Genomic DNA, 14,890 nt, shown 5'->3' with positions numbered 1-14,890 from the left:
GGGACGTTTCTATGTCAGGTTGGATATTTTTTTTTCCCAGTTATGAAACCTCATTTTATATTCAATCAACTAAGGCTCTGTTTGGCACAGCTTATTTAGGAGCTTATAGCTTATTTTAATTTACTAATAAGCTATAACCTCTGTTTGGTAATGTTCCCAAAATAAGCTAGTAGCTTAAAATAAGAGCTTATTTTGGAACGCTACTTTAGGTAGCGCTTCAAAATAAGCTAGGAGCTTCCTAACTTTATTTCCATCTTTGTCCTTATTATTTTAAAAAAATGACATCTTTTATCCTTCCCAATTAAAATTCTTTTCTCTCTCCTTTATCCGCAACTTTTATTATTATTATTATTATTATTATTATTATTATTATTATTATTATTATTATTATTATTATTATTATTATTATTATTATTATAATAATAATAATAATAATAATAATAATAATAATATTATTATTATTATTATTATTATTATTATTATTATTATTATCATCATCATCATTATTATTATTATTATTATTATTATTATTATTATTATTAGATTCACAACAATATTACTACTTCATTATGTGATGCTTGATCATGATTATGCTAATAGTTTTATTTCAAAATAATTGTTAACTTTTTTTAAAGACAAAATGTTAAATTTTAATATGTAAACAAACTAATTTAAATTTTATGAAGATGTTTTTTTTTTTTTTTTTTTTTTTTTGTCTTTTTACATTTATCTACTTACCAAAAAGTTAATTTTATCAAACACTTTCAAGCATAACAACTCTTCAGTTTTCAGTTCCCAGCTTATAGTTGTTAAGCTTTCAGCTCCTTTTCAGCTTTCAGCTAGGTTGCCAAACATAGCCATAGAGTCAAATCTATACTCATTTAAGATATATATATATATATATATATATATATATATATATATATATATATATATATATATAGGCGGGTTCAAGTGCGGCAGTGTCTTACGGTGCGGTTATTTCTTACAGTGCGGCAACACCAATAGTTCACCAAATATGCACCATCAACGTTAGGAAATACACCACACAAAACAGAGTAAACAGAGCTCTGCATCACCAAACACACACCATTAGGTGTGAGTAAAAACACCATACACTGTTGGAAATACACCATTGGGGGTGGTGAGTTATATGGTGTGTTTTTTTGAGTCTGTGGTGTATTTTGTGATGTTTTATTACATTTCATTGGGGTGTGTTTTTATTACACTGTTGGTGCATATTGTTAACACTATTGGTGTATTCTGGAATTTGACCGCACCGCCGCACCGTAAGACCCCGCCGCATATGAGCGCTCTTCTATATATATATATATATATATATATATATATTTGTGTGTGTGTGTGTGTGTGTGTCAGATAAAGACATTTGTTTCTATTTATCTTATTGTTAATCCTTTTTTTTTTTGTGATTTGCGTGAAAGAGATATGAAAAAGGCTGTGACACCCCGAAAATCCGACTCCTTAAGTAGGATTAATTGAGGAATTAATCTTAAAATACCTTGGTGAATTCCTTTCCAAAATCTTGAAATTTAATAGTCAAGGGACTAGAAGTTGACTAGTTCCTTAGTCAACCATGAGTACCTTTTGCTTTGTGCTTTGTACCTAGCCTTTTGTCTTCCTAGCCTTTTAGTAAGGGTAAACTTGTCCTTTCACACATGATTGGTGTTTAAGCTTGCCCTAGCAAGACACACTTCATTCATCTCCTTACTAGCCAAATCCTAAACTCTCTACCTTCTCTCTAAGAAAAGTTGGCTTATCCTCCAAGCTAAAAGAAGAACACCCCATCCTTGAAAAAATTCATCCCAAGATTCCACCTTTCTATCTTCCAACCTTATGAAATGGTAAGATCTAAAGTTATTTAGTGTTTTTAGTTAGCTTTAAGATGTCTGTATCTAAGTTTGGTGTTTTCTTGTGGTTTGGCTTGTGTAAGAAGGTTGTGAGGAAGAAGAGCTTCAAAGTAGGGCCTATGAGGGTTAGAGAAAAGAAGGTTTTGATCTTCAAAGGTAACCCATGCTATACAAAACCTATTTTCTACTTGCTATTTATGATTCTTGACTTCTATTGATGAATCTTGATGATTGTGAGTGATTTGATGCATGATCTTGTGATAATGCATGTTTAGAGCTTGTATCTAGGTTTCTTGAATGTTATTCTTTGATCTATTCTTGGGTTCAAGTCATTTCCTTGTTGTATGTGAGATTTGGGGTGTTTTGGACTTGAACTTGACCTTGGAGATGAATTTCCCCGAAGGAAAATTATTGGTGTCTCGGGTGTTCCCCGCGGGCGGATGTCCACCCGCCGCCCCGCCCATGGGTGGTGGCTTTGTACCCGGCGGGTAGAGCCACGGGTAGGGACCCACCCGTGGTTCCACCCGCGGGGTACAATAATTGTATATTGTCGGGTGTTGTTTTTCCCGTGGTTCCATCTTGTGGTATGTGATGTTTTGGACTCCCTTTGTTGGATTGTTGAGCTTTTGAGTGTCTTCTTGATGTTTCGTATGTCTAGAACGATGCTTTAGGAATCTATGATAGGATTTGGTGTCTTGAATCGTGCTTATGGTCCAACTTTGTGATTCGTTGGATTTATGTGAGTCTTGGAGGTTTGTTGGAACCGTTTTGGTTTACCCGTTTGATGTGCATGCTAGTTATGATGTCTTTGATACTAGTATGCGTAGTTTGTCAATTCTTGTTGAGGATTGGCAACTTGTGTTGCTAATCATGTTGTTGATTGGATTGAAGTCCATTGTTGTTGTTGAGTATCGTTTCATGTCTTTCATTGAAACCTTGAATGAATCCATTGATGTGATCTTGTACAAATGTTGTACTTTGTTGATTATTCTGTGGATTGTACTTTATTGATTGCCCCGTGATTAAGCTATTGTTGAACTTATCCCTTGTTGTACACACTTTGTGTGGAATCTATGTTTTATCGTATCTCTAGATTCCGTGTGTATTGACTCTTGTGAGATGATGGATTGGATGTGATGCGATGATTGAGCTGGTAAAGTGGACAGTGTGGGGACTTATGCGTGAACTGATCCGGTAGTGGGTTTAAAGCTCTGGATTGCCGTTTGGATACTTATGATTTGTGGGGAACTTGGGAAACTCATTCCAGTTGCCAGAGATAGTAGCTAACCCGTTGAGCTTGGAATCTCAATAGGGGGGGTGTATACACTTAAAGTTACTAGATCTGTTTCCATTGGGCTGCGGTCCTAGTCATTGCGATGACTCTATGATATGTGATTGATGATTTGGAGTCCTCCACACTGGTCCACTATGATTCGGGTCGTCGAGATGACTCTTTGATGTATGCTTCGGTTTGACTATGTCCTATGTGGGCTTGGAACATGTTGTGAGTATGAACCTCGCTTTATTGATTATGAGCATGTCTATGATTAACCCTACCTTGAGTATGGTAGGTAGTATCTATTGTTGAGTATGTCGTTTGTTGTTCTATTGCCTTGTTGAGTATGTTGGCATGTGGTCCTTGTTGAGAGTGAATTGATGAGTCTATTGATGTTTCCTCCCTTGGTTTTAAAATGATATAGATACTGTATTCCTCTGTCTCAAATGGTTTTGCTTATATATATATATATATATATATATATATATATATATATATATATATATATATATATATATATATATATATATTATGATACTTAACACGTATTGGTGGGTTACCAGCATCTTTCGCTGACGGGTGTTATCCCTATCTCTTTACAGGTTTTGAGTAGCTTTGGAGAGCGCGCTAGTGGACCGTAGTAGCCTAGTTTAGCTCCTTATGCTTTTCTAGTTGTTTATGGCATGTGAGTCTAGTTAGCTTAACCGTTAGCTGCTGTGGTTTGTTTAGTAGTTTGCCTGTGCACCTATGTTTGATATAGGTGTGGCATAGCACCTCCGTGTTTAGACGTTGCTTCCGTTGTTTAATGATTAATGTTTAGCTTTACGTCTCTTGTTTAAGATTTTAAATTTTGGTAAAATCGGGGGTATTACAAAGGCGTTTAAAGAAGTCCAATTTGGAGATAAGGAGAAAATAAAGTTCCACGTGGGCTGCACGTCAACGATAACATGTTGAATGTGTTACTTCGGAATCCAATTATTTTTTTTTTTAATTATGAGACTTCATTGTAGTTATAGAGTTCGGATCTATACTTATTTAAGACAATTGTAACTGTACTATTATCGAGATTTAATAAAGCTATAGACGTGTTGTTGCTCAACAGAGACAATTATCTCGTTCAACTTTTATTAATCTTTTCATGATTTGTGTGAGAGAAAGATGAATGCACATAAGGAAGTCCAATTAGGAGAAAAGGAAAAAAAAATTCAAGTGAAATGCAGATCAGTTTAACCTACTAAATATGTTACTTCAGAACTCAATTTCACTATATTTTGATTTAAAACACTTCATTGAGTTTTTTTTTTTTTTTTTTTTCAAACATCATTTTATTATTTAATCGACTCAAGGGTAAATTTCACACTTTTTTTTTAATTTCTAAAAATATAAATTAAGTATTAAAAAAATACACATTACATGTCAATTACTTCAAAATAGTGGTCAAAATTAAATTGTATCACCGTTAAAGTTTTACTAGACATAATATCGAGTTCGATAAAAGAAATTTAAAATTTTCAATTACCCCTATCGATGAAGAAAAGGTAAGTAGTGATACTAAGAAAATACTCCGTAGCTTTAAAAAAAAAAAAAAAATACTAGGCAAGAAAGTTAACGGAGCATTAATAAAGATTTTTTTTTTTTTTTAAAAATGAAGTTTTAGGTCACGTCGGGCAGTTGGTTGGGCAGGGGGCAGCCATGACTCACGGCACGTGACATATGCAAACCACGGTTTTTAACAGGAAAAAAATAAATAAATTAGGTAATTAGTAAAAGAAATATATAAATACGGGGGGCCGTGAGAGACCGAAACAAAGCGTGCTTTGCGCTCGCGAGTGTAGAGAGAGAAAATCCTCACTGTTCATTCCCTTCTTCATCTTCTTCTCCTTCTTCATATACGGAAAGGCGTGAACTTTCCCTTCCAAACGCACAAAAGCCGCTATTGCTATTCTCTCTCTTATCTCCCAGCTTTGAATGGCGACTCGGGCTCACTGAGAACACCGCCGCTCCAAAAGTCGTCGTCTTCGTCTTTTTCTCGAATCGCCGGAGTTTTCATTTCCCGTACGGAACTGCGGAGAAGTTTGGAGTTTTGAAAGTTGCGGAGGAAAATATGGAGTGGCCTACTTATTTGGATGAGTATGAAAAGCTCGTTATTCGCATGAATACTCCTAGGTAAAAGCTCTGCTCCTAGTATTTCTCTTGGTTTTTGCCGGATTTTTTTTAGGTTTCTTGTTCGTATGTCTGCAGATATGAGTTTTCTGGGTTTTTTTATTTTTTATTTTTTTTTTCGAGTAAATTATGGTTAAAATCGATTTTGTTCTGTGGTTTAAGGATTCTAACGTAATTGGCTCTGGGTCTTACTTTTCAAAGGCTTGCTTGACTCTTTCATATTTTATCCTTCCAATCCGATACAATTTTAGAAGTTTTTCTGCTGATCAGTCGTTTTCCAAGAGGACCAAGACCCTATCAAAGTTTTAAAATTTCAAAAATTTTCCCAAAGTAAATGAATTTGAGTCTGACTTGCCCTTCTTATTGCTTTCACAGGGTCATGATCGACAATGCCGGTTGCACCACCGCCACCCGCGTTATGGTGAGCGTCTTCCGCCTTGCTTTTCACGGCACCGTTCACACCGGTCAATCAGTCTTAGAAATGATATATATAGTAAATTAATAAATTATATTATATTTACAAAAAAAAAATGTTTTTTTTTTCTCTCAGATTGATAGTGCGAGAAAGCACGGAATTCTTCTGGAAGCTGTTCAGGTTCTCACGGATCTGAATCTGTCAATCAAGAAAGCCTACGTCTCCTCCGATGGTCGGTGGTTCATGGACGGTGAGCGCAATTTACGGATATCTTTCTTTATTTTGCTATAGTGCGCCGCCGGCGTGGCCCATTCTAGTTAACAGTTTTTGGTTTTGATTTCTCGGATCTTTCCTTAATCATGACGTTTAAGTGTTTAATTTTTTTTTTTTTTTTGGTTTGTTCGTTTACAGTGTTTCATGTTACGGATTTGAATGGGAACAAATTAACTGACGAGAGTGTCATTAAATACATCGAACAGGTAAATTAGTTAGCTTTTAACAGTTTAACGTTAGTAATTAATGATGGTTTGGACTGATTTTGGTTCTGTTTTTGTTGGTTGTGACAGTCTCTGGAGACAATTCATCACTCGAGTTCAAAATGTTTTGATGGGTTGACGGCGTTGGAGTTAACAGGGACCGATAGAATCGGATTGTTGTCGGAGGTTTTTGCCGTGCTGTCTGATTTGCAGTGCAATGTGGTGGAGTCTAAGGTGTGGACTCACAATGGCAGAATCGCGTCTCTGATATACCTTAAAGACTGCGAGTCGGGGTCCCCCATCGAGGATTCTCAGAAGATAGACAGGATCGAGGCGCGGTTAAGGAATGTTTTGAAGGGAGACAACGATATCCGGAGTGCTAGGACGTGCATTTCCATGGCGGATACGCACACGGAGAGGAGGCTTCACCAGATGATGTTTGCAGACCGCGATTACGAGAGGAATAAGGTGGTCGTCCCCGTGGTCTCGGTTTTGAATTGCTTGGAGAAAGGCTATTCTGTTGTGAACATCCAGTGCAAGGACAGAACCAAGCTTCTGTTCGATGTCGTCTGCACGTTCACGGACATGCAGTATGTCGTGTTCCACGCCACGGTGAACACAGCCGGCGACAGAGCATACTTGGTATATACATATGTTCCTTCCTTAACCATTCCATGGGTTCCTTAATTATTGTCTTAACATGTTTGCTCAAGGATGTTTCTTTGTCTGTCTCAGGAGTTCTTCATTAGACACACCGATGGCACCCCGATTAGCTCAGATGCTGAGAAACAACGTGTGATTCTTTGCCTACAAGCTGCTATAGAACGAAGAGCATCCGAGGTATTGGGTTAAGAGTGTATTTTGTCTTTTAACTAAAAGTTTAAAGTGACAACGTGTGCTGACAGTATATTCTGTCTTAACTAAAAGTTTAAACTGACAATTGTATTCTCTCCTTGACTAAATGTAAAAATTCTGTCTTTTAACTAAAAGTTTAAACATGACATATTGCTTGTACTAAATGGTGTTTTATGCGAACAGGGCACGAGGCTTGAGCTATGCACAAGCGACAGACAAGGGCTGTTGGCGGATGTAACACGAACGTTCAGGGAAAACGGGGTGAACGTGACAAGAGCCGAGATATCAACGATGGGAGAAACCGCAACAAACGTGTTCTACGTGACAGATGCTAGTGGGAGTCCAGCAGATCCAAAGATGATCGAGGCAGTTCGACAAAAAGTCGGTTTGGGTGTCTTGAAAGTGAAGGAACTGCCGACGACCAATCAGCAGAAGGCCGAGGCGGAGAAGGAACAACCCGAGATGGGTGTTGGTGGCGCCATGCTACTCTCGCTCGGGAGCATCGTCAGGAGGAATCTCTACAACCTGGGATTAATCAAATCGTGTTCTTGAATTCACGACGAACAACAACAACAAACGACCTCAAGTCCCCTAGGCATTGTTGTACATAGATAGGAGGAGTAGGAAAAAAAAAATTGGGGTTTGGTTAATAGCAGTTGTTACAGTGGGTGGTAGGACAGGTAGACCGGCAACAGGGTAGGTGGGTGAGATTGTGGGGCCCTCCCACGCCCCCCCATTACAATAGCTGTGAAATTTGCGGGGATGGGAAGATAGAAATAGTAAAAAAAACACGAGGAAGTGGGTGAACCAGATTTGGTTTACAGATTTATTGCGACATGGAGGACAGGCTGGCGGTGATACAGCAAAGAATATTGATTTGTACATAGCCACTTTTATCTCAAATTTAATGTTTTGACTTTATTCTTATACAATTTTAACTGTCATGTTCTTCCTCTGGTCTTTTATTCATCTTGTTCCCATGTCTTGGCTTTCTTGTTGGATGATTCTTCATAGATTAAGAATATTCATAAGTGCCAATGACCTTGTGCTTACAGTCAATGGTCTAGGAAGTGGCTCTTTGGTCATGGGTTTGTGGTTCAGGAGGTTGAGTCATGGGTTTGAGTCTTTGTAGTTCAGGAGGTTGAGAAAGTAGTTAAGAACATATACTGTAATACTAAAAAGAAAAAAATGAATGTTCAGAAGTTACACTTAAAAAAAGAAAGAAATAACTCAATGACAAAAAATGTAAATTTTTCTACTATTTCAAAAATTATTTTACGGTTGTATTAAGCTCCAAAAATTCCAAATTTGAGTTACCATTCAACCCTTTAAAGAATGAGCTCAACTAGTTCTTCGGTTACTTAGACAAGGTTTTTTTTTTTTTTTTTTTTTTTTTTTTTTTTTTTTTTTTTTTAAAGAAAAAGAAAATGCGAGTAAGAAAGCATGGCTATGTTCGCTCTAGACATGATCACTTTCATAAAACGTGACAACTTTTAGGATTGACTGAACACATGTCACTTGATAGATTTATTTAAAATTTACCAACCAAGCTATCGGCCTTTAAAATATGTGGAGATTTTGATAGTCATGATCATGAAAACTTAGAGCTTTTATTGATTATAAAAAGTGAGATTTTCAAAAAAGTAAAGTTAAAAATAAAAAATGAAAATAGAAAATCACAACTGGTGCACGTTGCGTGCGGTGAACGCAACTAATTGGTGCGTCCTAGTGGCTTCTCTTTCCTTCTATTTTCTATAAAGACATTTTTTTGTCTTTCTTTTTCTTACACATGTCACTCGATAGATTTATTTAGAATCTACAAATCAAGCTGTCGACCTTTTTAATATGTGGAGATTTTAATTGTCATGATCATGAAAACTTAGCGCATTCCTATTGATTATAAAAGTGAGATTTCAAGAAAGTTTTTAAAAAAATCACAACTGGTGCACACAACTACTTGGTGTGTCCTAGTGACTTTTTTTTTTTTTTTTTTTTTCTTCTATTTTCTATAAAAACATTCTTTGTCTTTCTCTTTCTTACTTGCACATGTTCCTGATAAAAGCCCAATTTTTTCAACAACCATTATGGTTGCTCTTATGTTGTTACTTATAAGTTGAGGTTCACGAGAGCAACGTGAATGCTCCACATTGCCAATTATTGAGAGAGAGGTGTTATTTAGAGTTGTGTTGATAATTAGACCTTTATTTTCATTAGGTTCGAAATAGAAATATTAATTCGGGACCTAAATTGGGAGGATTTCAATATACATGGGACGAAGTTTGACAAAATTAAGTTAATGACTAAATGTGAGAAAATCACTGTAGTCGAAGAACTGTTTTTGGGATTAATTCATAGTTATAATTAGTGTTGTAAAAATTGCCCCTGGAGTTAGCATATACGCTAATTTTCCCTGGAATCTAGAATGTTTGCAAAGAAAATCATAAAATTCATTTTGTTTATATCACCCCCAATACTTTTCAAATTTTGCCTTCATGTTTTTCCCCATAAGACTCACAAACCTATCAGCCCCTACCGTGCCATTCAAATGGCAGTATAAATCAGATATCTTAGCCAAAAATGTGTTAGATAAAGATCCAGAAATTCTGACAGTCATATCATAAAAACATTTCAATAACTTAACCAAACTCTGCACAGAATCCTAGTCAATAAAATCAGGAATAGAATCACCCAAGTCAGATTTGAAAGAAGTATCAGATTCTTCATAAGCTTCAAAGACTTTTTGGTAAGTCAATGTAGATTGTAACATCAAATAAGTAGAGTTTCATCTGGTTGGAACATCTAGACACAAAGAAAATCTTTGTTCATTCCTATCAAATCAGACAAATCCCTATACTTCTTCAGCCTAGCAGGTGAATTTCTAACATATCTCACAACCTCCCTGACCTTCTTAACAGAAATGTCACTCTTTCAAACCATCTTGCACAACCAAGTTCAGGATATGGGCAATGCATCTCATGCGAATATACTTAGCCCTCACATTAGATGTTCCACAAGACAAAAATTTTTTCTTTAAAAACCCCATAGCAGTGTCATTAGATGAAGCATTGCCAACAGTAACACTAAAGACATTCCTAAGCCCCCCACTCTAGCAACGACATTTCTAGGGCTTTTGCAATATATTCACCTTTGTGAGAGGTAGCATGGACAAATGAGATGCTTTTTTTTTTTTTTTTTTTTTTTTTTTTTTTTTTTTTTTTTTTTAATGAAGCTTCACTCTTCATCTATAAAATGTGCAGTGACTACCATGTAGTTAATCATTTGAATAGATGTCCAAGAGTTAGTTGCAATACTGTCCCTATGACTGTTTCCACTTAAAAAGCTATTTAATTTCAGTATCTCTTCTTCATAAACCACAAAGATGTCCCTACTTATAGCCCATCTAGATGGAACTTTAAACCTAGGGCAAGCAACTACAATGAAACCTCCTAAATCCTAGTCCCTCGACAAATCTAAAAGGTAGTCATCTATAATTATCATTTCAACCAAGGCCCTCCTAATAGAATCTGATTAAAAACCCAGGTTCCTATCTCTCCCATAGTAGATTGGGGTGAATCAGAGGTAGTAACAACTTGAAATGTTAGAAGGGACTACCTAGTATCCCTAGAGTGAGGATTTTACAAACAGCTCAACATGTGGTTTTTTAAGGATGATGTACTATGTTTTTTTTTTTTTTTTTTTTTAGTAACACCATTACTATCAGAAATTCTTTCAAAATGATCTCATACTTTGGATATGGCATCAACCTGTTTCCTTTTCTTCGTAGGAACTGCAGTAGGAGGTTGCACATTCTGTTGATTATTTGGGTCAACTGTTTGGGCTTCCATTCACTATAGGTCCCTCACTTGAAGAATTGGAAGGTTGACTACCAGGCATACTGATGATATTTTCCATCTAAAAAAATTGATAACTATCAGTACACATAGTAGGATACATATTCAAGAATCTCAGACAGTCAGACATTTAAAAAAAATATTGCATATGACCACATAAACATACAAATCATGAAAGCAAATCTAGAATCAGACACTTGTTTGTGTCATCATTTTTCAAGAATACATAATTAGGGACTTCAATTAAGGGCATAACTCCATAAACATACAATACAAAGAAATACAAATTATGGGATTTGATTTCACTTTCCAGGCCCTTATACAGTTATACAGTTCATGTTCATCATTATCTGGATTTCACACTTAGGCGCTTCCACCAATATATAGAAATTTCACATTTAACTATTTAAGCTTTTAAGGGACATTTTAATTTTCAACCATAATATATCACAATATATGAACAATATATCACAAAGCAACCAACACTTTCTCAAACTAGGGTTTGCGATTCACACTAACATGACACTGCTTCCACCAATCAGAGTATCAAACAAATCACAAATTCATAATATATCACAAAATATATCATAAATTCATAATATATCATAATAAATTGAATAAATCAAATTTATAAAACTAGGGTTTGCGATAAACAGTGCTTCCACAAGAATATATTACAAAATTGTCAAATAAATTCACAATATATCACAAAAGATATCACAAATTCACAATATATGACAATAAATTGAATAATTCAAATTTATAAAACTAGAGTTTGCGATTTACTTCGTTTCTCCCAAATACCCTGTAGAACAAGGGCTTCTTTGAACACTAGTCACCACGAGGTCCACGACACCACCACTCCACCAGTGGGGCTTCTACCACTCCAACAGAACCAACGGTCACCGGACGATCGGAGAATCGGAGATGAGTGTCTTAAAGAGTGAGGCAATAGAGAAGTAGAGAACGAGAGGAAGAAGAGAACAAAGTATAGAGTAGAGAGAACTCAGAGTCTCTGAGTTTTAGAATCCTAATTCAATTAAGGGATTAATTAAGTAATTAATCCTAATCCAATTTGTAATTTAACTCCCTAAATTCCTGAAAATTCAATAGTCGGGGACTAGTAATTGACTAGTCAACCCAAAGTCAAGTGTTGTACCTAAAGCTTTGTGAATAGTTCCCTTGTTCCCTTACACTTTTCATCTTAGTAAGGGTAAAGAAGACATTTTCCTTGTAATGGTATTCCAAGCTAACCTAGGAGACACATTTCATTTCTTCCCAAACACTTTCCAAATCATAAGCTCTTCCTTCTCTCTAAAAGTCTAGCTAGCTTTCTCTCCAAGCTAAGTCTAGGGTTATCAAGATCTCCATAGTTTGTCTTCAAGATTCCACATTTCTTACTCTTGAGCATCTAGGAGGGTAAGATCTGTGCTCCTTTTGTGTTTTTAGTGTTTTCTAAGGTATCTTTTTCTAAAGGTGAAATCTTTATGATCTTTTGGTGTGTTCCTGAAGTGGGTGTGGAAAGGGAACCTTATTAAGAGCTTTGTGAAATGTTTAAAGTGAAGGTTGAGTCTTCAAGAGGTAACCCATGCTCAACAAAATCTATTTTGCTTACTTATATGATGATTTATTGGTTTCTATATGTGATTTTGCTATGAAATGTGAGTGTTTATGCATTGTCTTGTGAAAATGCATATCTAGAGCTTGTTATTAGGGTTTATGTATGCCATAGCTTGGCTATTCCTTTGATTGAAGTCATTTTGTTGTATTTGGTGAGATTTGGCATGTTTTGGACTTGAATTTGCGCTTGGTGTTGAAAATCCCCGAAGGGATAACTTGTGGTACGGAGGTGTACCCGCGGGCGGAACGGCGGGTAGGCGTCCACCCGCCGCCCCACCTGCGGGGAACATGGCGTGGGAGTTTGGTTCCCGCGGGCGGAACCACAGGTGGGGGTCCACTCGTGGCCCCACCTGCGGGTACGTATTTTGGTGTTGGGCAGGGATTTGTTCCCCGTGATTCTTTTGGCTCGGTATTCAATGTTTTGACTTCCCGATGTTCTTTTGTGGAACTATTTGAGTGTCTTCTTGATGTTTCGTATGTCCAGAACTATATGGTAGGAATCCATGTAGGTTTTGGTGCCTTGAATCGTGCTAAGTGTTCAACCTTGTGATTCGTTGAACCATGATGAGTCTTGTGTGTTCTTCGGAACTATGTTTGGTTTATCTATTTGATAAGCATGCTAGTTCGGTGTTTAAATGCTAGTGTGTGTGGTTTGTCCTTTCTTATTTATTGATGATGACTTGTGTTAATCATCGTTGTTGTCGAATTGTGATCCGTTCCTTGATTGAGTATGGTTTCATATCTTCTTTGTGATCCGTTGGTTTATTCCTATTGTGGTGTGGTGTGTGTGGCTGTACCTGGATTGCACGATTAATGGTATGGGACATTAGTCACCACGGTACGACAGTGGTCCTCGTGGTGGCCATGACGTGATTATGGAGTTTGTGACCTGTGTGTCGGGTTCACGTATTTCTTGGGAGGCATGTGTTGCCATGTGTGTGATCGGTACCTTCGTGTACTATGAATTGGTGGAATTGTTGGCGGTCGTTAGCGGATGGGGACGACGGTCCTCGGAGGGAAATGGTTGGACTTGGTGTACAGGGGTCCTGGAGGTAATTGTTAGAACTAGCTATAAGGTTAGGGGTAGCTATAAGGTTGGAACCGGGCATAAGGAAGGCATATCAATTCGTGATGGGTGATGCCACGAAGGCATGTGTTGCCATTGTTGTGTATTTCTCTATTTGTGACATGTGTTGTCATAAAGGCATGTGTTGCCAATGGTTGTATCCTTATTCTCTTGTGTCATGCATGTCGGGTGATAATCTACTGTGTGATGGTAGATTACGCCTTGAGCCGTTCTTGTGTGTCGTTGTACTTCTTGTGGTCGTGGGATGTGTTCCCTTATCTTTATTGTGAGTGCAAAGAGTCTTGTGTTTGACTTCTACTCTTGGATTTGAACTTATATATATACTATATCCCGTTTCGCAAATGATTTTGTATATATATCCTATCTATGTATGATATTTCACATGTATTGGTGGGTTACCAGCATTATTCGCTGACCGGGCGTCGTCCCATATATTTATGTGTTTCTTTCAGGTGCTGAGTAGAGGCGAGTGCGGTCTAGAGACAGATTGTATAGATCCCTCGAACCTTGCAATGGTTTTGGCCTGTGTGCCTTTGTTAGACTTTAGACTTTTTGTCGGTTGACCTTGTTCTTGGATAGACAGATTATGTTGATGTGGTTTACGCCTGTGCGTTCACCGTTGTGTGGACGTGGCATAACACTCTACGTTTTCCATCTATTTCATATTTAGTCTTCCGCTGTGTATGCTTTTATGGTTAGATTATCTGCATGATTATGCTTTAAATTAGTATGGAAATCAGGGGTGTTACAGTTGGTATCAGAGCCTAGGATGATAGAGACTAGATTTCTAAGTGGCTAAGTGTAGTATGATACCTTAAGGTGACCGTAAGAATCTAAGTGTTTAGGCTTAGGATTCTTAGGATGCGCGGTGAGCTGCGCGTTGTTTATAATTGTTTGCTTGTTTGTTGTCTTGTTGGTAACAGTGTTGTTGTTGTAGAAGCTTTGCGATGCCTCCTCGTCAGCGTATCGTGACATTCGAATATGTGGGTGATACGGCTAAGAGACCCAGAACGACGGGAGTTAGTAACACTCCTAGTGTGGTCGAGCAGTGAATTCGAAGTGGCACATCCACTCAGATAAGCCCCAACACAGCTACCTTGCCGACGTCTCGTGATCTAAGAAGGAGTAATGGGTTGGGAACCTAGAGTTCGTCAGAAGAGTCATCACAAGAGAGGATCCTCATCCTAAGCGAGGCTCGAGCGGGGGACAGTGATGTAGTAATTGGGACATTTCTGGTGCAGGTTGTCCCGTCGGTAATCTAGTTCGATTCCGGAGCGTC

General features: G+C 37.3%; 1 protein-coding gene across 1 annotated transcript; it reads left to right on the top strand.

The window, feature by feature from the left end:
* The first annotated feature begins 4,953 nt into the window (after nt 1–4,953).
* LOC109168153 (ACT domain-containing protein ACR8-like) lies at nt 4,954–8,009 on the top strand. Its single transcript, XM_019317200.1, has 7 exons — nt 4,954–5,310; nt 5,683–5,728; nt 5,858–5,972; nt 6,134–6,201; nt 6,289–6,840; nt 6,934–7,038; nt 7,237–8,009. The coding sequence occupies exons 1-7, from the start codon at nt 5,249–5,251 to the stop codon at nt 7,603–7,605; spliced, it is 1,317 nt and encodes a 438-aa protein (XP_019172745.1). The 5' UTR covers nt 4,954–5,248; the 3' UTR covers nt 7,606–8,009.
* The last annotated feature ends 6,881 nt before the right edge of the window (nt 8,010–14,890 follow it).

Source organism: Ipomoea nil, unplaced genomic scaffold (assembly GCF_001879475.1).
Source record: "Ipomoea nil cultivar Tokyo-kokei standard unplaced genomic scaffold, Asagao_1.1 scaffold3172, whole genome shotgun sequence".
Taxonomy (NCBI): domain Eukaryota; kingdom Viridiplantae; phylum Streptophyta; class Magnoliopsida; order Solanales; family Convolvulaceae; genus Ipomoea; species Ipomoea nil.
Note: the sequence above shows the minus strand (reverse complement) of the source record. Positions and strands in the feature narration are given on the sequence as shown.

Excerpts from the sequence above, each read along its gene's own strand:
- LOC109168153 (XM_019317200.1), top strand. The coding sequence starts at position 5,249 with ATGGAGTGGCCTACTTATTTGGATGAGTATGAAAAGCTCGTTATTCGC. Across the intron at positions 6,841-6,933 it reads CCGGCGACAGAGCATACTTG|GAGTTCTTCATTAGACACAC; the intron begins GTATATACATAT and ends TGTCTGTCTCAG. Across the intron at positions 7,039-7,236 it reads TAGAACGAAGAGCATCCGAG|GGCACGAGGCTTGAGCTATG; the intron begins GTATTGGGTTAA and ends TTATGCGAACAG.